The sequence below is a fragment of the Oreochromis aureus genome, linkage group 7 (assembly GCF_013358895.1).
Source record: "Oreochromis aureus strain Israel breed Guangdong linkage group 7, ZZ_aureus, whole genome shotgun sequence".
In the NCBI taxonomy this organism is placed as follows: domain Eukaryota; kingdom Metazoa; phylum Chordata; class Actinopteri; order Cichliformes; family Cichlidae; genus Oreochromis; species Oreochromis aureus.
The window spans coordinates 50,740,273-50,763,928 of record NC_052948.1 but is presented as its reverse complement, the minus strand read 5'-3'; the positions used below and the strand labels follow the sequence as shown (position 1 = coordinate 50,763,928).

The 23,656-nt window shown below is 42.7% G+C and overlaps 1 protein-coding gene across 3 annotated transcripts in view; it reads right to left on the bottom strand.

Moving 5' to 3' along the window:
* The window catches only part of dab2ipb (DAB2 interacting protein b), a 152,530-nt gene that overhangs the window by 17,363 nt on the left and 111,511 nt on the right, over nt 1-23,656 (bottom strand). For all 3 annotated transcript variants that reach the window (XM_039615304.1, XM_031754603.2, XM_039615305.1), the window contains exons 7-13: nt 11,952-12,096; nt 9,891-10,035; nt 9,012-9,248; nt 8,693-8,894; nt 6,536-6,723; nt 3,222-4,098; nt 695-832 (exon numbers count right to left, since the gene is read on the bottom strand). In XM_039615304.1, coding sequence (XP_039471238.1) covers nt 695-832; nt 3,222-4,098; nt 6,536-6,723; nt 8,693-8,894; nt 9,012-9,248; nt 9,891-10,035; nt 11,952-12,096 — 1,932 coding nt within the window. The remainder of the gene's footprint in view (nt 1-694; nt 833-3,221; nt 4,099-6,535; nt 6,724-8,692; nt 8,895-9,011; nt 9,249-9,890; nt 10,036-11,951; nt 12,097-23,656) is intronic.

The window sequence follows — 23,656 nt, the reverse complement described above, 5'->3', positions numbered from 1 at the left end:
GGTGAAGGGAGATGTCTTTAAAGCAGTTTAACTCTCACACACACTTCATTTCTAGTTATTTTCAAAGTTTAGCTTTTTAAATGTGACAGAACTGCACAATAATATATAGACTAATATACTTGGGTTTCACAGCTTTTTGGATTTTACTAAAAAGGCTAACGCATTCATCAAGAAAATGAGATTAATGAAGCTGCTGCTGTCAGCACTGGAGCTTGTTGATATTCTTGCCTGCTATATTTAGCTTCACAATTATTTGCCCATGATAACTACCTCCTGCTGTAACTGCTGTTGCTATGATTTTCCCGCAGCTGCATAAAAATCCAAAAACATCGCAGATAAACAGCTGGACTATCACCAAAAAGTCAGTTTTTTTGAAAATGTATTATTTATCGAGCCAGACCGATGCACAAAATGAAGCGATTTCCTTCACTTTTATGTTGGAAATATGCACACTGTGGCTTTTTGCTGTGACAATTTGGCTCAGAGGCAAGGGCAAAGTTTAAATGAAAAAAAAAATCAGCAGATAACTGAGTGCAGAAGGGGGACTTTCAGGAGGGGAAGTGTGTGTGAGTGGTAAAGAAAAGGAAGGACAGTTCAGTGGGGGGTGTCAGGGCTGAAGGTTGTGGTGGTTTGTGAAAAAGGAGAGGGGAGGGGAGGGGGGGTGCTGGGGGTAGGGGGTCGGATGGCAGGTTACCTTCTCCACCTGAGTTAGATCCTCTCTGTTTCTCAGTGACTCGGGCTCCATCCCCTCATGGTCTAAATACTGCACATTCATATTCAATAGCCAGGCTGCTGTGCGGTCCAACGCACTGGGGTTCACTGGGGAGGGGGCCTAGTAAAACCAACACAAAACACACACACACACACACACACACACACATACATACATGAGAGCAAGTGACGAGCAGGAGGGGGGAGGGGGAGGAGGGAGTTTGCAATATCACCACAGAAACAATAGAAAACAAAACAAAAAAAAACAAAAGAAGCTTGAAATGCACCGACTCATCTGGACTGAAAGCAGCAGGTGGAATGGATACACGTTTCGGTATTCAGGCTCACGCAAACCTGTAGCACACGCTCTCTGAAGCAGGTTTTTAAACACGTGGGAGTGAGAGCAGCTATAGCGTCGCACTGCCAGCTAGGGAAAGTAAACACTGTAAGATTCAATACCTGCACCGAAATCTACCTGGAGGCAAAGGCTAGCAGTCGTGACATTGCTATCTGCTGGGGGGTTTTTTGTTTTTTTTTTAAATTAGTCAGACACTCATTTGCATTTAAGCAGTTTGAGAGAGAACGCATCTGAATCTAAACATGTCAAACTCCACAAACGTGCCTGTTTATACATGTGATGTGAGTGAAACTTTACTAAGCTGTTGGCTTTCGTGTCCTCATTAATGATTCTTCGCTATATGTCCCACAGTAGCAACAAAACATCTAATGTTATTATAAACTGTGGAGTCCATTTTCAGACATTTAGCATGGCTAAGGAAAGAAAAACATAAGGATTCATCTTTTGGTGCCATGTGTGTAATAGTCAGATAGTTGAGGAACACAGATCAGGCATAACGTTGTGACCACTGACGGGTGACGTGAATAACACTGATTATGTCTTCACCATTTTGTTTCTGTTATAGCAGCAGAAAAAAATGGGCCAGCATGGGGACTGGGTGTTCCAGTGTGCGGTGGTCGGTATCTATCAAAAGAGCTCCAGTGAAGGAACAGTGGTGATCCAGTGACGGGGTCATGGGCGGCCAAGCCTCACTGATGCAGGTGGGGGAGCAGAGGGTGGTGGATGTGGTCTGATCAAAGACGAGCTACTGAAGCACACACACAAGCAACGCTGGTTCTGATAGGAAAGTGTCAGAGTAACAGTCCATCACAGTTTGTTGTGTAAGTGGCTGCATAGACTGAAAGCAAAAACTGTGGACATGTGAGCATCAGAACTGGACCACAGAGTAATAAAAGAACATGGCCTGGTCTGATGAGTCAACATTGTCTTTTACATCCCCAGGTGAGTGTGCATCGCTTACCTGGGGAGACACCTGGCACCAGGATGCACTATGGGAAGAAGGCTAGCTGGAAGAGGCAGTGTGATACTGGGACACCTTGGGTCCTGCCATCCATGTGGATGTTACCACCTACCTAAGCACTGTTGCAGACCATGTGCACCCTTTGAGAGTGAAACTCAGGAACGAGTTTGAGGCATTGACTTGGCCAAAAGCTGGCCCCAGAACTGGACAAAGAAGTCTAATCCAAGGAGGTCCAATCTCACAGCGTACGGGACTCAAAAGATCTGTTGCCAACATCTTGGTGCCAGATCCCACAGCACACCTTCAGGAGTCTAGAGGAGTGCAAGCTTTGAAGGGTCAGAGCTGTTTTGGCAGCAAAAAGTGAACATAATGCAGGTGGTTATAATGTTATGCCTGATCGGTGTATTTATAGCTGGACCACAGTTGCAAAGTGACTGATAAATGTTAGCATTCCTAGAGCTACACTCCCAGCTTGGAGGTTAATGCATCAATCCATCAATCTACACACACTGGCATTAAAGTCGTCTTGCTTAATGATAACTGTGAGTGAGCCCTCTACAAATTCAATTTGTTAGTTTTTGTTTTGCTGCTCTCATTAATTCAGTCAGTCTTGGGGCGATACTGTAGACTTTTAGCACACTGGGGAGAGCAAAGCATTACAGTTATTATGCAGATGTTCTCCCCTCTAGCCAGTTTGCCTGGGGCAAAAATTGATTAGTGTTTCTGATTACACCCCAAAGTCCTGACTTTCCAATAATGACTTTGCAATTTACTGTAACCGTTTGTATCCACGAGCTCTGTTTCCTGTTGTCTGGAGAGAGCACGTTTGAGCACATACTGCTCGTTAATAAGATACTAATTGTGCCTCCGCCACCATCGTTCTCAACCCATTAAACTTAACCAGTAAAACAGTGGTGAGGTGATGAGCTGCCTGTATGCAAATTACTATTATTACATGCACAGTGACTATAGTTCATTAGGGCACAATGTGCAGCGTCTGCGAGCACCCACGCAGCCCGTTTTGACGTGCATGACATAAATGGGTGTTTTGTAACAGCAAATTTGTATATTACTGTAATTTAAAGTGATTAAATACAGTGAGGCAGCTATAGCTGGGTGTGCTGAAGATTGCTCACATGACCGAGTAGTTGTGCATTTTATGTTTGCAGCTCGCGCTGCGTGCGGCGGTACCTGTTTGTGCTGAGCCCTCTGCTTGGTCTCAGGACTGTCGCCTTTGGAGGAGGAGGACTGCTGCCGTAACCGAGCCCCGCTGCCGGGCCAATCGGGTGATGACGTCATCATGCTGCCGGAGGAGGGCCGGGGGTAGGGTCCGCTGTTGAGCGGATTCGGTGGGGTGCGGCCACGAGTAATGTTCTGAGGTGGCGGTTGGTCTATTCGCCTCTGTGGGCCGGCGCTGTTCTGCCTGGGGACGCCGGGCTGGTGCGGTGTTTCCGTGAGGGACAGCTGCCGGCGGTTGAACTCCCCAGAGCGCCTGGTGTACTCGTCCCCGCTGCTCCCCCCGCCCCCTCCGCTGTGGTTCAAGAAGGAGTGCTTGCCTCCTGCTGGCCCGTCCTCATTGTTGCTATGGGAACTCACTGAGCTGTGGCACTCTGAACCCGAGTCGTTCAGTCCCCTTGGGGACACGGGCAAGCAGGCCGCCATCTGGTAGACTGGGTTCTGGAAGGACAGCGGGGCTAGCAGCTGGGCGGGTCGGCCAGGAGTGCTTTCCGTGCCTGGGGTGGTGGGGGTCTGGCCTGGCCGCCTTATGGTAGGACCTCCGGGGATGTTGCCTTGTGAGGCTATGGCTGACCAGCCTGCCCCGGAAGCTGGGCCTTCACCCAGAGCATCTGAGGAGCCGGGAACTGTGCCACCATCCAGAATGCGGGGGTCCTGGAGGTCCACCATGGACAAGCTCTTGCTGCCATTGGCCATGCCCAGGTCTGGCTCATTTGTCTCAGAGTAGCTTGAACTGCGTGCAGGGGAAGGCTGGATAGCTGAGTTCCTTGTCACAAAGAACAGATCCTTATTTTCTGGTGTGGGTGATGGTAATCTAGTGAAGTCGACCAATCTGAAAGAGAGGCACATCAGAAGCCATAACGATAACCATCCATCTACGTCAACATGAGGTCAAAAAGAGCAAAAATAAAATGTGTCTTAAAGTATCCACAAAAGTGGATCCAAGTGTTAAAATGAGCTAAAACCACCTGATCACAACAGACAAATGTAATGTAATCTAATCAAAGAGAATCCAATAAATCAATCTTTTAGGAAAACGCGATTTCTTTCAGCCGTCCCTTCACATTTCTTCTGATAGCAGACGGAGGCTTCACTGCCAGAAGACCATTACCTTGACAGATGTGACTTATCTTCCAATAATCTCTATCATTCACATCACGCTCCTCTCCTCCTGCTCTCGGTGTCCTTCTGCCAGTGTTCCATTATCTTTCCCTCCCTTAACTTCTTTCTCCTCTTCATTCTGCTCAATCGCTCTCCTTTTCTAAACCTTGACATATTCATCCTATTTTTTGGTGGATAAGAAGCAATTAAGACAGAATTGTGGTGCGCTCGTTTGAATTTCAGTCTCACAGTTCGCTCTTGAGGTTACACCACATACACACACAAGCAAATAGTTATTGTGATAAAGTAACAAGAGCAGGGCTCTGACATGAGGTCATACAGGGACATCGCTTAATTAGTTCTATTGATCCAGATGCCTGATAAGTGTAATGATACCGACTCTCTGACACTCTTCATGCTCCTCATCTTCGCCTGAGATGCTGGATTTTTTATTTTTTCCATTTGTCTTAGCCATTTTCTGGTGATGGTCCCTCTGCTTTTATGTTAATCTTTTCAAGTGTCACCTTGCCATTGTTCTGGCAGCGAGTGAGAGGACAAGGGGATAAGCGAGACAAGGTGCCGTCTGAGTGAGTATTCATCCACTGGAAAGTAAACAGGATTTCATCGGGCTGATGTAAACAAGCAGAGGTGACACTTTTCACTGTGTCGCTGCCTCACCTGGCAAACATTAGCACTCGGCAAAACTGCCAAGCGCGAGAAGACACTGACACTGAACTCTCATCACCACCTCAAGATTACGTGGCTCCAGAAATCAGTCAGGTTTGGAGTTTTGCCCTATCCATAGACATTTGTGTAAGATTTTGTCACAACTGGCCAACACTTATGAGAGTTATGGCCCCCAAAAAATCAACTAGGTTTTTTTAGGTTTGAAAACTTCAATTCAACAGAGACTTGCACTGCAATAATGTATCAATAGAGGCTCAAAAATATAGATATTTTATTAAATAAATGAAAATGCTCTGGAAATACTATGAAAAAGATGGCTCATCTCATGTACCAGGGTCCTGTGATAACATTAGCCGAGCAAACAATAAATCGGCTCAAACTAAAACTAGTGGACACACTCACGTTGACAAACTACATCCTAATTCAGAGCAAGCTGATATCTTACTCACACATGTTAAAATACACATGTCAACCTTCTGCCTGGTGAATATATTTCATTGTTACATTCTGTGACCACATGACAGTTGCACAGGTCACCTGATAGGAGGCTTTCTGCAGACAGTCCCACTCTGACGTGAACCGACTGCAATCACTCTCTGAAGGTTTGCAAATAACTGCCGTTTCATTTATAAATGCACGCAGATTGGCAACATGTTGCCATCAGTCTGAATGAGTCTTTGTCAATACGCACAACATGAGGGGACTCGACTCAAGTGGCTGCTAGCTGCTTGTATTGTGGTTATACTCCTGTGGAACAGAAAGGTTGCTGAGTGCAAATGTGAATTTCTATTAAATGTAACTTGCCTCTGTAGACAGTAACAGATATATGATTTACAAAAATTTATTACAGTTAATTGTTGTATTTCAATTGCAGACTGATATCAGTCTGATATCAGTCTGCAAGTGACAGAGATGAGTTTCCTTCCAGCACATCTACTACCTGCAAGTAGCCCATCTCTCAAATCAATTCCAGACCCAACCTGTAATCAAATATGCCCAGAGCTGGCTGCTAGTGTTGGAGCTGGAGAAGATGTACATTATTAAAAACTGTAAACAAACTCAGACATGTCTGCGCTATATGTTTTTGAGTGGCACAGTCACTTAAGGGTATCCAGCTGTCTAAAAATTGAACAAATGTTCCAAAACGCTTCAAGTCTATATGATTAGGAGAAGGGTGAGTCACTGGCAGATCCCATTTTTTAAAATTGTTCAGTGATAAAAGGACTCTTTCAGGACTACTTCGTTTTTTTCTGCTGGATAGATGTTGAGTGATTTTTCTATTTATAGCAGTTTAAACATGTACTAGCTGACTCTTTGGCTACCACAATGGTGTGGTGAAATATACCTCAGCTGCACATACATGGTATTTTTTCAGCACAGTGGCTAAAGTTTTCAGACTCAGCAGCAGCTTAAAAATAACGTTCAAACTCGCATTTCTCTTTTTAGAAATTTGAGTGTATTTATATTTTAAAACGTCTTACCCGGAAAGGTCATTGTCTATGACCATCTTCTGCAGGCCGGTGGAAATGCTGCAGCCTGCCTCAGCAGGAGGCGAGCCCATTTGCTCGGAGGACTGGCCGGGTGTCATCTGGACACTGGACGGGTTAGACAGAGCTGTGTTCACCTCTCGCAGGATCCTGGGCAGAGGACCCAGCTTAGAGGCTGCGCTCTGCAAATAATAATAAGAAGACAGAATTAAATGTAATCCAAGTTAAATATTGCTCCGGACCACTTCAGTGGCAGCGTTAATTCAATTTTATTTAAGTGCAGTTTGGTTGAGTTTCTAATTTGCATATTTTTGAGACATTATTTCCCCACGCCACATCGAATGATTAAACTGCAGTCTGATGGACGGGGTGGGGTTCAACCAGACTTTGATTTCTGAATTATTGAAAGACAAGATTTAGCTGAATGATCTACAGTAAGAAAAAAAACATCTGCTACCACCAGCTTCCCATCTGCTACCACAGCTAATGGAAATGTCCTTATAAACCCAGAACATGCCTCGCCCCGGCCTCAGTGTGTTCTCCCCCGGCGCACTGTTTATGTAATGCCATCATAAATTACTGATGATGTAGGATAAACATACTGATCTACACTAGAGCGATTCAATCCTGACCTGCAGGATCTCACCTTTAATCGATAAAAAATAAATCAATAAACCAATAAATAAGGCTTTGTTTGTGTTTTAGCGCAAGCTAAACTCGTCTGCTTTTTATCTGCTTCCCTCTCTCTGTGCTCACATATGCTGGTCTTTCAATACAGGCAAATTTCCAATAAATCGGCTTTTATGTACACATTTTTCCATGTCAGTCAACAGAAGGACTATGAAATATTGACTCTAATGTGGCCCATTAACTGCGCATTAACCTGTCGTCACGAGCCATTTTTCAGGCCGCGTGCTCAGCTGTGGTAAAGTCCTGATTTTAAGTTTAAATCAATGGCTCTGCTGTGATTTATGTTTACATCGGAGAGTCATCACTCAGGGAGAAATTTCAAAGTGACAGAATGTTTCATTCATGTCTGATCAGCTGCCATCCCCAACTCAACTCAATATGCTGCGCTGCTCCCATTAGCGCTTCTCTCTGTCACTCACGGATCTCTTTCTGAAAGGGGCAGCGGCACATCAGCTGCGTTTGAAATCGCAGGAAAACCCAGTTTCGACTGGGCTAAAATCAGAGGTATGTAGGAACAGGAGTGGAATAGATGGAGCAAAACCTTGTAAAACACATTCAAGGCCAATAACGAGTCACAAAAAGGTATAAAATAGAGGTGAGTGGATCGATCCAATTATCGATAGTAACAGTACCGACACTGGTATTGGTATTAGATCAATACTAGCGTGAGAGGAGCGATACTTTGTTTCTATGTCACCCACTGAGTAGTGATTTAGAAATGTAGAAAATAATGAAACCTCAAACATGCAAAATCAAAAATGTCTGACTATTTTTGTGTTGACAGTCACATCTGTTTAATTTAATGATGACTTACCTCATAAGCCATGACACACTGCTCTCCCCTACATAAGCTGCCTTTATAGGGTAAAAATATCTCTACTGGTATCAGCAATACTGGCCCTGTATTTACTTTGGTAGCGGATCAATACCAAAGTATCTCGCACAGAGTATATTATCTATTTGGGATTTACCAAGTACTCTCAGAGATGCATTCAGATTTCTTCTTCTTCTACTACTTCTTGCTGCTTCCTTTAGGGGTCGCCACAGCAGATCACCTCACCCTATCCTCTTCTGTTACACCGACCATTTGCATGTCCTCCTTCCCTTCTTCTCTCTGTGTTCTTCCCGTTTTCCTCCTCCCTGGCAGCTCCATGTTCAACGTCCTTTGTCCAGTTTCTAATCAAGTCCATCCTGGCCATTACTAATGAAAATCTTAACACCTCCAGCTCCACCGCCTGTGTTTTTGTCAACACCATTGCCTCCAAATCGTACATCACAGCAGGCCTCACTACTGTTTTGTAAACCTTCCCTTTCACGGCTATGCTTCTGTCACAAATCACCCCTGACACTCATCTATGCTCACTCCACCCTGCCTGCACTCTCTTCTTTGTCTCTCTTGCGCGGATGGCTGACCACACACAGATCTTGATGACAGCTAATGACCAACATATTTTTAAGTACCTGGTCCATCTGGGAGACCACCTCTGAAAGAAGGGAGTGCAATGTAGAGAGCTCCCTGCCGAGGTCAATGTAGCCCTCAAAGCCCGCTGTGTTGGAGATTGTCTCTGGGTTTGAGATTTCTAGCAGAAAGCGCTGCATGTTGGTCCACTCATGCTCCAGGAACTGGTTCATGAAGGACATGTATTCTTCCTTGTTACCAAATCTGTTAGGAACAGGAAAGAGAAAGGGGGACAAAACAAGGTAGCAGAGTTTTAAGTCCACAATTCTACTCTAACAGTAGAAGGGGTTTTAAAAACACAAAACAAAAGCAGAAACTTACTTGGTGAAGTTTGCCAGGTTTTGTGTGACTTTAGCAATGAGCGTGAGTGTGCGTGCCGTGCGATCGTCGGGATACTCTTGCATCAAATTGAAAAGCGAGGGGGACATAATGGCCGGACAGAGAAACCGCAGGAACAAGGAAGCGCTGATCAAACGCTCGCTGATGTCCGGTCGACCACGGTTGCTGCATTCCTGCCGCCACGATGCAAAAACCTCTTTGAGTTCTCGTGGAAAGACACTGTTGGCGATTAGAGAGAGGAGAGAAGTTATTCTCTGAGATCCAAATGTAGACTTTCAGACAAGGTAGATGGCTGCCATCCGTGAGCCTGGTCCTCCTGGAGGTTTCTCCCTGTTAAAGGAGAGTTCTTCCTTCCTGCTGTCACCAAGTGCTGCTCAAAGCTAATCGTCTGATTGTCGGGGTTTTTTACTCTAACACTGTAGAGTCTTTACTTTAAACTGGTGTTATATAAAGAAGACTTCATTCCCGGCACTCGTGTACTTCATTTAATAATGCATATTTTTGTATGGTATGAGTATCTCATATTACTGTCTATGCTGCTGGATGTAGCAAGGTTGTAGGCTGAGTGAACATTAATCATGTGGTTCCTTCATCATGTGATGAGTCTCCTTTTTGAATTTTAGTAAGGAGCTCTCAGCAGGCTCTTTAAATCATTGTTGAGCTGTTGCTATAATCACACTTACAACAACAGTTGTTTGTATTTACATATCTGGCAACTGCTGCTACATTGTATATAACCTAATTAAAAGCCCCCTCAGTAGCAGTGTTTATAATACACAATGATGAAGCCTGAAAGTTACAATGCATGCACACTGGAGACACTTAAACACACTTTTAAACAATAGAAGCTCCAGCATTCACCAGTATGAGTTGATGATTTTGCAGAAGGCTAGCTCACAGCACATCCTCAGGTTACTCTGGTGTTCTGGCAGGTCACCTGACGAACACTTGGATGGATCAACCTCACAGTTCTCATCCGACTCGTACAGAGCTTTGATGAACTCGCCTACAAATTTTTAAAAAAGAATGAATGAACACAGAGTATTTACTTATATGTTTCCTTGTTGATATGTGATATAAACAGTAACACAGTCCCGTCCGCTTGAGCTCTCAAAGACAGCAAGAGCCGTCAGACTCAACCCAAACAAGGTCGTGCAGAAGAATTGCGTAAAGGGAAAAAAAAAGTCAACAACACATAAAAGGAGCCAATTTGAAGTTTGGCCGTGGTCTGAGATTTTTATTCCACTCTAATCAGTGTGACTGAAAATGGAACAGGAGCGTCTTGAGTCTCTGGTGGTCTAAAAAGGAAAGCTTGGCCGTCCTTGTGCTGCCCTGGGTCCAGTGACATCAAACGCGTAGCCAGACGTCAAACAATAAAAGCAACGCAGTGATGCATAATTTTCCAGACCTCAAATTCTGTCTGAAGTCAGCCCAGTGAAAGACACGCAAGGAAACAAGCAGCAATTTGAAGACAGCCAGAAAGAGACACCTATGTGGACAAGAAGAACACAAACACTAGCAGAATACCATAAATAAATTAATTAATTAAAATATAAAGTTTTAAAAATAGGTGGCAGAAAGGCTGGGAGCCATTTACAGATTAGCTGCTGCTGCTTTGTCTCTTCTCAGAAGAACATTTTTAGAATATTTTCTCCTCGACCGTCTCTGATTTGAATACAAATTTTTATGTCCAAAGCTTGAATTTATATAATGATCGCTGTGAAAAATATCTTTCAAGGCCATTTCTTTTTTGAAAAACGGTCCATTGAGCCCATTCAAGCCATCTTTTTGCACAGTGAACATTAACATCTCAAAAACAATTAAAGATGAAACCCTGAAATTTTCACTGGACTCTCTTGAAATTTTCAGTCAATAAATTAAAGAAATAAAATTTTCATTCATCTTTAATGGTAAAATCTGACCATTTTTAGCAAAGAAAAAATTAATTATGATTTATTATGATTTCAAAATATGCACATATTTAACTAAATTATTATCCGATAATTATATTTCGTTCTATTTGGACATTCTATTTTTTTCCTGGTACAACTTGTCATATTTCTTTAATATTTTTGAGCTATTCATCTTCAAACATTGCCTCTGATTTCAATGTGTGGAAAAAAATACTGCAAGTGTCTCGAGGAGCAAAAAGCTAAAATTTCACAGCAATCATTACATAAGTCCAAACTTTGGACGATAAAATATTAATGAAAATTGGAGATGGTTGAACAGAAGGCCCATGTTGGGATGGAATGACCCAGTAATCAATAGAGCCTGTATTGCAATTTCACCCTTTAACAGAAAAACACCGTCTTTCTCCCTTATCGTCTACTCTGAGGACAAAAAGAGACTTACAGTCAGCATGAGTTTCACTGTTATGGCAGATTCCCAATAAGGATATTAGAAAGCGTGGTTTGGCGGACATCTACTTAAATGTTAGAGGAGGAAAACACACCTGTAGTGCATCAACGCCGCTCTCACTGATCCACCTGCTTGATACTGTGCTAATTATGTTATGTCCTCAGCCTGTTGCTTGTCTCTTACTTGTCTTTTCCTTATACTAACTTTATTTTCCCGTACCTTATCACCTGCCTGGCCACCTCTGCTTCCTCCCCTCTTCCCACCTGAGGCTCTGTTCTCCACATGCCACTTTTATAAAGCCACACAAACAGCCATCAGTCCACTGCAGGGCAGCTTACAAGCTCACCTGGTGATATTCGCCCTTTACTAATATTTACTATAACACTGCTCCTAATCCTTCCCAACCTGAGTCGTGTACGCTCCGCTTCGGTGTTAGAAAAAAGGTCAGAGGATAAACAGACATCAGAGGAAGTGTCTACATGCAGGAGAAGAAAGCAACAACAAGACGAACAGCAGAAGATTACAGCGGCTTTTGCCCCGGCTCCCTTTCCAATCACTAACCCAGGGCATCGTGCAGGTACTTCTGTCCCACCAGTTTGAGGTATTCCTCTATGGCCTTTGTAGCCAGCGTGTTTTCTCTGAAGATGAGGTGCTCGTTCTCCCCGCAGCGGTCCACCTCTGACATCATTAAATCTGTGAGGAAGTCCTACAGAAAAAAAGCAAAACAGGACGAGCACAAGGTTAATAACTGCTAGTCTCAAAACGCACGCACATAATGAATGAGTTGATGAAGATGTCTGTCCAATTATACAAAGAGCTGAATCGTGCAGGAAGGTGAGAGCTTGGAAGTAAAAAAACTAAACAGAAAAAACAAATGACAGTGCATAATGGAAATTCAGTGTAATGGCCATGAAAACAAATGTCCTCAGGGGAGAGTTGGTGGTGGCACGAAAAATAAAAAGGGCCTGGACTTGAATACAGTTTCATCTGATTCATTTTCACCCACTTCCTAAAGAAGCCGCAAAACAAAGAAAAACAGGATACTGAGTTCCTCTCTCCCTCCACCAAGTCCAGCCTTAAAGTTATATTTGTTCTTCGGGCAGAGCACTAAATGCCGTCACAGCTTTTGAGATGCTGTAACTCACTGTTAGGAAAATTATGATCTGTTGAAAAAACTAATTCAAATTAAAATGATTGGTACTTACAAAGTTACTTTCTGTTTTTAAATGCTTTCTGCTATAAGTCTCATTCACACAGTACTTAACTTGTACATCTAATATTCACAGACACACACTGGAGAGGAGGAGCCGTGGACTGATCCATCGACCCCCTGATTGGTAGACGATCTGCTTTACCACCTGAGCCACAGCCGCCCAAGGAGATGAGCTCGTTCCAGTTCCTAACAAACCCCAGAGTTGTTTGCTTAATGTGAAAATGTGATCCTACCTCAATCCAACTCAATTACCAGGTGTGTTTTGCATTCCAGGATGTGGCAGAGTACCACAGATATGCACTGTGGACAAAATGTCACAACTAGCTGATACAATGAATTAAAATTGCACAGATAAATACAAATTCTCCGAGTCCAGACTAGTCCAGAACACAGCAGCTTCTTCCTGTATTTCCTTTTGTTGCTCCTGCCCCAGACGCGTCTGGTCGATAAGCAAACCGAATGCTCTCGAGTGTTTTGTACTGAAGCTATAGGAGTTCACGCTGTGCGAAATGAAACCAAACGCCATTGTAAAACTAACTATAGGTGTGTAAATGCCCTATCAAGAAATGGAAAAAAAAAACCAGTTCCAAAAAGATTGATTTTTGACATTTCAGAGACAGAAATGGACGGGAAAGCAGCAGAGGGGGAACGACACACACGCAATGGACTCAAACCGAGGCCCCTGCTGTGGCTTTCAGCATCCGGGTCACAAGCTCAAACAGGTGAGCCATAGCAACGCCTTTAAGTTATACTAGCAAACTTCATAACAGACAGATCTTTTGTGCTCTAACACACTGAGGGAAGGATGCCACATCCTGTTTACCAGCTAGTCAGGATAGTGACTTCTTTCAAGTGAAGCTGGTGTGATTAACTGTTTATAAAAACACTGTTGACACAGCTTTAACGGCAGCATCAGTCTTTTCTTTTGACTGTCTAATTTTAGCCACTAATATTTGGCTCATAACCTCACACGTATACAAGTACATTCAAGAAATCATATAAAAGAAGTCGCCGTGATAAGTAACGTTGGTTTACCGTTTCACCTTTTCTCAGTGTGAAACGAGAAACGGGAACACGAACGTTGTCATAATAAAATGAAGGCAATCAAAATAAGCCATTTCTTATATCGACACGTACTTGAAATGCAACTGTGTATGTGCAGAAAAAATATTTTCCACAGCTCTAATAAGAGGAGGCATTTCCTTTACTTTCATTCATATGCACAGAGTGATCTCTGCACCTCATGCAAAAGGAAGAGCAGCAAATACAAAAGATGGCTTGACTAGTTGTCAGCAGAAGCTGTGACTCTTTAAAGCATCACATCAAATTTAAAAAAGATGGATGGATGCAATATATGGACCGGACGCTCTTTTTTTTTTATTAATCTAAAAGAAAAAGCCCTTTCAATTCAAATCGATCAGGTACTCTGTAGAGCTGCAGAAACAGGTGGAGACGGGCATTAAGGTATTAAAGAAAGGGAGAGATGGAAATAGAGCCATCTGGGGATGAATCATCACTTGTTTGGATCCCTTCAACAAATTTCTGGGTGCACTCTCATGTAAGTCCCCCAGCAGCTTGTTAAGCTAGGGAACCAGCGTAGCAGCGAGGGAGACGAGACGCAAGTGACAGATGCATGGAGGAGAGGAAGAGGAGAGGGGGGTGTTGGGACACACTATCAGACGGTTTCTATAGCTGCTGGAGCAGCCTGTTCTCCGGCTAATCAAAGATACACCACAGGGAGCCAATCATCCACTGATGTGCAAAGTAGGTGCGATGGCTATTTGTGTATGAATGTCATTTTTAGATGGGTGAATATAAAAATAATTTGCCAACTGTAAAAGTAGCTGCTATGTCTTGTTTTCTAGCAGGATGGAATCAAAAGAAACTTTCTGACACTGATTCAAACCCCCCCCCCCCAAAAAAACTTTAATGTTATTTATATAAAGATCATCTGGTGTGAACGGCTTTACAAGTAAAAAACAAAACAAAACACCTCTGATGACTAAGGAACACTTGCTGAAAAAGAAAAAAAACCCCACTAGAAATGATCTCATAATGGGATCACACCAGGCATGACAGTCGCCACCACATTGGTTTTTAGTCCCATGAGTACTTGATAGTCATTACTACAGTACATTATCACCAGCTGTAACCGCATGGCTGGTATTGTTTTCAGCTTGTAAGTTTGTCTGTGTGTGTGTGTCATCTTGGGAAAATGTGCCTCTGGTGACAGTAACAGAAGCTGCCACAATGGCAGGTGTTTATAACGTCTGTCTGTCTCTGGGCAGATTTTGTAAGGAAGGGCAAAACAGAATCAGTTAATTTTACAGGTTGAGATTTAGAGGGGTGGGGTCCGATCCTTGACTAAATGGTGCATGAAGAGGGCGCCTATTAAACAGTCTTTTGAATTTTTAATGCAAGTCCCCATATTGGATATCTTTATTGGGTGTTTTAACAGTGAATATGCTCTATGAGAACTCCTTGGTGCTGGGGCTAGTGTGATCCCACTGATCGTGCTTTTCTATTTACAATGCCACTTAGCTCTACTGGGTTAGGCCACACCCATCTTCAAACTCTTGATTAATGCTCCAGTCCCACTGGGGAAACCAGTGATTGGACACTGTGGGATGAGCAAAATTTACTGGAAACAAGTAGAAATGAAATCGGGGTCTCATTGCCTTTGAAAGGGCTCAACCACTTGCACTCAGTTGAGAAATTGGTGCATTAAGATGGTGATAAAAACAAGACGGAATCAGTCTGCTATCAGGTTGCAGTTGAATGGAGTCAACATAAATAGAAATTAACCACTTACTTTCAGCACCCAGCCACACCTCATAATTTTGGAACTGAAATTTAGAAATTTCTTCACAAACAGTGACATAGTTCCACTGATTTCACCTGGCATCCACCTGGAATTAAGTCTCCTGCAGCAATCTGTCTGTGTTTATAAATTAGACTGCGATTATTTACAAAGCTGCACCAATCTGTCTGGGAGGGACTGCAGTCATTCCGTGTCAGACTGTGATTGTTTGCAGACAGGTTGCCTCCCACTGGGAGACCTTCACAGTTGCCTTGTGATCATAAATGATCACCCAGAAGTGTTTCACGCACAGCCTCTGGGAATGCTTGTAATCGGTTGAAAAGATCCAATGCAATTGCTAGGCAACCACTGATTTTGTTTTTCCTACTTGCAAAGAGTCTGACTGAGCCATTAGATCTCAGCTACAGTGAACTATATCCCTATACAGTGACTGTTATCTCATTGACCGAGAAAGTGAAAGCAATACCAGCTACTCTAATGTGACTCGTGACAATGCACTCCAGTGGGTAAAATAGAGTCCAGATCTCAGTGCCAGCGAGAATACGTGACTGCACTTAAAAAAAAGTTGTTGGCTCACAGAACTCAAAGTTTTGGGAAGTCCTTGAAAGTTTTCAGACATGCAAAGCTCAGACCTATCCGAGTGGAGTTTCCTTCTTCTCATGATTAAAAAGATGCATTAAATCTATTTGTAAAACCACCATAGCAACTTCCAAAGAGGATTGAGGCTCTACGGGGAGTGTAAATCACCCTTGTTTGGAAAACGTTCTTTGATAGAGGCCTCTCATCTATGCCAATTACAAGTTAAGTGTTTCTGTTGTTTATTACAAAGCTATTTTGTCAAGAATGTATCGGATTGTGCAGCTTCTTTTTTTTTCTTCTTTTTTAAAATCTGTTACTAAATAAGGCAGAACAGCACACACCACATAAATAACTAAAGAAAGCTGATGGCTGTTGTGAATGGACACCCAGCACGTAATTAGACCTGAGGTGTGTCTCTCCCTTAACTCAGCTGCTTCATTTTCTCTGCTTTTTTTGTGCCTAGTGTGGCTACTGAAGTGAGGCCAGTCCCAGTGTTATTAGAGAGGACGGTCAGATGAAGGGGAGGAGGAGGGGAGAGATGTGGAAAAGCAAACAGAGAGACATCAAGACGGGTAAAATGAACAACAGTCATTTCTGCTGGTAGTTTGAAACACAAATTAGATGCAATCCCCTCTAATACAAAGAAGGCATAGCCCATGACTTACAGTTTGAGGTGAGCAAGTCTATAATTTGTTAACATGGGCATGAGGTACACACTGCATACATTATTTTGACCAAGCTCCTTGGTGTGGTTTTTAATCTTTCATGTGGCGACTGGCAACCTGGTTCTCATTTCACCGTGCTATTAAAAATATCAGTGCTCTGACCACTCCTTTGGTTATTTTTATTTCAAAGTTGTCTAGTTTCAGTATGGTAGTGCTTTTGTGGTGCACATATTGTCACTGTCCTTATTTTAGAGTCACAGGCTTTTTGCTGGAAAGACAAAACAGAAAGGTGGCAATTTGTCTCTTCTTTTATATGCTAATACAAGCAAGATCACAATGCCAGTGAAAAAAAAATCTAAAGCTGGTGGCACGGTGGTGTAATGGTTAGCACTGTGGCCTCACTGCAAGAAGGTTCTGGGTTTGAACCTTGCTGTATGGAGTTTGCATGTTCTCCCTGTGCCTCAGAGGGCTTTTAGTGTGTGGATGAGGGACTGATCAAATGCACTGTGTGAATGTGGCCATTGAGTGCTTTGAGTGATCAGTATAAGTGCCAATTCAGTTCTTGTGTAGCTTAATGTTAACACTTTCAAACACCAGGGGGTGAATATAGAGGCACATGGGGCCACATGCTTTATTTATTCTTTTTTTTCCTCTGGTATGTAGACCTTCTGAAGTTCAAACTGAGTACCAGAACACAGAAGAAAGATAATTCAAGTAACTTTGAAGGCAGCATGGTTGTTGGTGGCAGATGGGCTGGTCCAAGTATTGCAGAGAATGCTGATTTACAGGGATTATGCTTAATCGTACTATCCACAATCATCTCTAGGATTTACAGAGTATGGTCTGAATAAGTTCTCTGGGAGAAAAGCATTGCTGATGGCGGAGGTCAGAGGAGAATGGCCAGACTGCTTTGCTTTGCAAGTTATACAATTACAATCAAGGTTTGCAGAAGAGCATCTCTGAATGCACAACACTCACAATCAAGTGGGCTACAGCAGCAGAAGACCATACCAAGTGCCACTACAAGAAACTGAGGGTACAATTCACACAGGCTCACCAAAACTGGACAATAAAAGGCTGGAAAAAACCAAAATATGAACTCATCTGATGAGTCTCAGTTTCTGCTGTGACGTTTGGATGGTAGGATCAAAATTGGTGTAAGCAACATGAAAACAAGCAAGTATTGTTTCCAACCATGTCTATCCCTTTGATCACAGTGTACATCTTCTGATGGTTGCTTCAAGCAGGAAACGTACCATGTCACAAAGCTCAGATCATCTCGAACTTGTTTCCTGAACATTACATTTAACTCACTGACCTTCACAGCCACCAGATCTCAATCTAAGAAGGCACCGTTGGGATGGGGTAGAAGAGTAGATTTCCATCATGACTGTGCAGCTGACCAATCTGCACAGTGTAATCATGCCATTGCATCCAGAAGGACCAAAATCTCCGAGGAATATCAGCCTTTTTGAATCTACGTTATGAAAAATTAAGGAAGTTCTGAAGGCTAAAGGGGGTCCAACCGGTACTAGCAAGGTGTATCTAATAAAGTGGCCACCGGGTGTACGTTGTCACATATTTGTCTTTTATTATTAACCAAAAACAAATCAACTCAACCTAAGAAACTAATAAAAGACCTGAAAAAAACACAGTCGAAGAACGTGGGTATGAAAACTAGTACAGAAGAGGAAGATGGGAAATGAAATAATTTTGCAGGTATTTTCTGAAAAATGGACAACAAAAACTAACCACTGGGTGGCACAAGAGGATAAACAAGGGTATTGTGAAAGTCACCAAGATTTATCCTCTGTGGACTATGAAGGTCAGTGTGAAAAGGCGTTGAGATGCCACAGCTGTTCAGTGGATTGACTTTTTAAGTCTTGTCTAGTGGTATTTCTACAATATTTGCATATGTAAAAACAAATGACTGTGTGGACTTTAAATTCAAACACAGAACAGCGCAGAGTTATTATATGCAGACCATAATTTAGTGTAATACATAACCACTGGCATCTCACTGGTCTGAGCAATCGTGTCCTAAAAAGTGTCTGGAGTGCCTTCCTTTTCCCTCCAGCCTTTTCTCTGACGCCCTCAATCCTGCTGCCTATGCCCTCGCCCCCGCCCCTTCCCTCCGCTTCAGTGCTAATAAGGAGAACTAGAACGCTCTCTATATCACTGCCACATCTCATCAAGCAGGCCATGCTTCAAAAAAACCCAACACACAGAGCGCCGAGAAAGGAGGGTGATATTACTATAGGGTCAGAGGGAGGCTAGGCAGTGCAGCAAGGCTCATTAGATCTAATAAATAGCAGGGAACAAACTCCTGTTGAGAAAGTTGAAGTTCCCTATGTATTGGTTTACTTTGCCATTAAACCGGTGTCACATCTATATTCAGTGATGTTCCCCTGCAAGTGTCTGCACGTGCTTTGGAGCTGAAATCCAAACACACGGCCTTTGAGGCCCGAAGAGACGTGATAATCTGCACGATAACAATCAGGGCTCTCACTGCAAGAGCCTCTGACAGTGACAAAGACAACAAGAAGCACTGATATTTTAAATGGCACACTTTCCAACTGCTGTGCTTTGCAAGGCTAACACTGAGACTTGAAAAGAGGGAGAGAGGAGAAGCACACAAAAAAGGGGTCATGTTTATGTTTTGCACTGGCTCAGAGATTTTTTTTTGTGTTTCTATGGCAATATAAAGAAGACATCCAACAGTGAGAGCAATAAAATACCTTAAAAGGAAGTAATGGGGCAGGAGAACTAAGAGAAAAAAAAAGATGTTCGGTAACGACATGCTCTTCTGAACTCTTTCCCTTTAAAACTGTCTATATGTGTCTCTCATACTGACAGATCAATTTACCTCACATTCAGTGGCTAGAATAAATGCACACTACGCTGTGTTGGGTGTAGAAAATGTACGTGACAGAATTCAAACTACTGAAATGAATTCATAGCAGTGCTTATTCTTTTCTTTCATGGTGCCTCGAATTTGATTCCACCGATGTCCAACAGAGCATGGATGAAGGTTTCAATTCGGCATAAATGCTTTTTGTTTATTCATTTGTCTCCCTCTCCTGTGACTAAAAACAATATTTAGCAGAGCTAGATTCACAGACCGAGGAGCTACTCGGATTTATTCAAAATCACATAACATAGAAGTTATTTGTTGGTGGTTCAATTCATTTCACTCTTATTCATGTAGCCCTAAATCAAAACAACTGCCTCCCTCCACCCCCTATGAACAGCCACTTGGCAACAACGGGGAGGAAAAACTCCTTTTTGACAGGAAGAAGCATTGGTAACACGTTACAAAGTAACATAACTGGTGTAATCACATTCTATTTTTCAGTAACAGTAAACTGAGCAAAGCATCAAGGCAGTGACGAGCACTCAGGCTTGCAGCGCTGCAGCCTCCGTTTCTGCCTGTTCATGTTTCTAATGTAAAATCACTATGGCGATAACTTTGAAGTCTCTTTTGGTTGTTTTCATCTTTGCTTTGTGTTCACACCTAAAGACTACAAGAAAGATGCTGTTTGTCCTCATTAGGATAGGGATTTGTATTGGCCTGTGGTCTAAGGTTTATATTGTTAAATGGTAATTATGAGACTGTGCATTTTAGGTCATTTGATGGTGTAACAAGAAAGTAATGGAAGAGTGGTGTAATCAATTACTTTGTTTGGTGAGTAATGTAAGGAGTAATGTCCCCCACACTACAAGGTGGTAGCTAAACATTAGGTTAAAAACAGTAAATTAAAAAAAACAATAAAACAATACATTTGGGTGCAAAAATCATCAACATTAACATTTTGACCAATGAGCCTACTTCACTCTCCTCATCTTTCCATCACTTGCTGCCCTCTCTGGTCTTTCCCCCCGTGGACTCTGGTGGATAGTATTACAGCACTGTAGCCCTGCAGCTCTTCCTGTGAGGGTCACATTGGGTTGACAGAGAGGACCAGAGGCTGGACGGAAATGGAAGCGGTTCCTCCCGTAGGCACAGAAGTTTGTCATTGCACACAAAAACCGGAAAGCCTGCAACCCTCCTGATTTAGCTGCTGGTGCAGATAATCATTATGATGATAGATTTGACCAGGTTTTTACAGCTAATGTCATCAGCTGCAAAAAACATGTTAACAGAACTGCTCTGGATCTAACCCCTGTTTTTATTTCTGCAGGGATGCATCGTGTGGTCCTAAAGCGTTATACCCACAAACAACATAGACCTTGATCAGAAGGCTCATATTAAGTCATTAGATGTTGATGAGTCATTCCTGCCTGTTTCTACTGCAGGTGTTTTTTTTATTTTTTGGTGTAAACAACACAGAACACATACCCCACTAAGATTAATATTAACTCACTGAAGGTTTGTTTAAAGGCAAAATTAAAAGTCAACATCTTGTTAGAGTGTCTGTGAAAATGCACCCGGTGCAGCAGCGCTCTGAGCCAACTCTCGGTATGCTAATATTCACACTGATGTACAAGAATGCTGATGTTTGCCAAGTATCACAGTGACCACGATTATTGCATTAGCATAAAAACATTTGGTAATTAGCATTAGATTCCAATTTAATTTAATTAAATCCTGACCTTTGTATAATCTATACCTTATTAATTCCAAAATGAAGATTTCTTCAGAAGATTAATACATATTGGAGGATGATTGTCAGTGTTAGAAAATCCCTCCATTACATGTTAAAGTATTTAAGTCTGGAGCAACCACCCAAACTAGTGTCACATCTTTCTATGACAAAAGAGACTGAACCACATTCTTATTTATTTTTTAGCTTCATGACCATCGACTTTATTCCCTACAAGTGCAGCAAATGGAGGCACTTTCGCTGAGGGGACAGCGAACTCAAAGATCAAAAGTGACCCAGCACAAAATTGAGATGGCCTAGCTAGTCGAACTGAAGCTCACTTTGAGTGAGGCTCAGCGTGTTGCCAAAGCTGGGGAACATCAAACAGAACTTGCATATATATTACATTTCAAAATTTCATATTTTTTCCTGTTTCAGCACCGTGTTCGTGCTGTTTATTGGTATGCCTTTCGCTGCACATGCATGCATGCATGCATGCTAAGCAAGAAAATTAACTATTTTTTTTAAAAAACTGCCAGAGAGAGCAGAGACAGAGCAGAAGAGAGTGAGACTGCAGGTATTTTTAGTGCGAGCAGATATGTCAAAAGACTTCCAAGATCAATGTGTGCCGAGCATCGCTGTAGAGCTGAATGTTTTCCCTCCCTGCTGCTGTCTGGCTCCACAGTCAAAAACAGTGTTGCTACAAGGTGAAACAAAACCACTCTGTATGCTCCGTCTTCATCTCCCTTATTTAGTTTTCTCCTCCTGTTGGAGAAAATGCTGCTTAAATGCTTTCACCGCTCGTGTCACCCCACGCTGTCAGGGGAAGGTCAATAAAAATCATGGCGGAATGATTATAAAGTCAAACGGTATGATGTGCCGCATCTATATTGCAAATACACAAGAGACGATGAGAAGAGCAAGGACACTGACGTGCTTTACAGTTATTTCCAGTGTGCTGAAGGGGCCAGCACACTATAGTATTAGGACATTGTCCTCAGTGTGCCTTCTTGTGTGTATTATACACTAATCACATTATTCCTGTTAATGGGGAGGGTATCCACTGACAAGCCGCCATCATGTTCTGAATGCTCACCGGCCCCATCAAGGGACAACCGATTCATTCCGAATCACAATGAAAAAGCCCAAAGGAATACAAAAACTACCCGAGCCCTTTATGTTATGTTAGTAAATCATTTGTCACACTATATTGTGTTTGCGCAAGCCGACTGTGCCTGTGTGCCACAGCTGCGCAATGAGCATCGCTACCTGCTGATGACAGTGCAAAATACATTAATAAAACGCTTAACACAAGTGAGGCTGTGCTGCGGGCTGACTTACCAATTTACCATAGAGAATGCACAGAGGAGAGCCTCACATATTTCTCCCTCTTAAGCAGGACCGTTAGTTTACCTCGAGGAGCTGTGACATAAAACGCTACAGCATAATAACTGGGACGCCCCCGCCCTCTGGCCAGTTATCATAAAAATGAATTCTCCTTATCGCCGCTTCCCACAGCCAGCTAAGATGAGCGGCAACAAAATTAGAACATAATCTTCCCGAGGGCCGAGGTGTCAAGAGGACGTGATCAATAATGCCAGTAGTGGATATTTCCACAGTTTTTAAAAAAAGGGAAGGTGAACTTCTCCGGGCAATTCCAATACAGCAGATGGCTTGTTATTGTCATTGGGGAACTTCAAATGGTGTTGCTTGGGTGTACAGACAAAACACCATTTCCCACAGGGTAAGAATGGACCTAATGTCGAGCCCTAACAGCACCAAAAACCTGCAGAATTATTAAGAACTGGATTTCTCACACAATAATTATACTAATCCCTGATTTGCAGTTAAAAGAATGTAACTTTTAAATGCTACACTTCAAGCAGTTTTTCTACATTTGGCATTTTGGAGGGATAGCCCTAACATGGTCATCTTAGGCACACAGCTCTAGCTGTGAACGCTGCCCCCCTACCCATCTGTGACTCAAGCTTTCTATTTGTGAAGGGTCAGCCAATCAGAACAAAGCTGGAAAGTGAGGATGGTCTTAAAAGGAAGGGAACTTTTTAGCTCCCTTCTCCTTAAGACAGCTTCTGTCAGACAATCGGTTACAACAAGGCTCAATATCAGATAAGTGAGCATTATTCTGAAGTGCGAATAAATCTATGCAGTCTGAACTGGGCATAATGGTCATGAACACAGTGAATAATCTGCCTGCTAAATTCTTATGATCACACAACGGTGTGTGCATAATCTCTTATATGCAGTGAAGCAGGGTGTGCCTATGCTCACCGATGCATCAAGACATCAATACAGCATCAGTAATGACATCTCTCCAGAGACCTTTGGCCTCGAGATGCTACAAAGCATGAAAGAGAGATGAAGGGAGACAAAGATGGAAGTGGGAG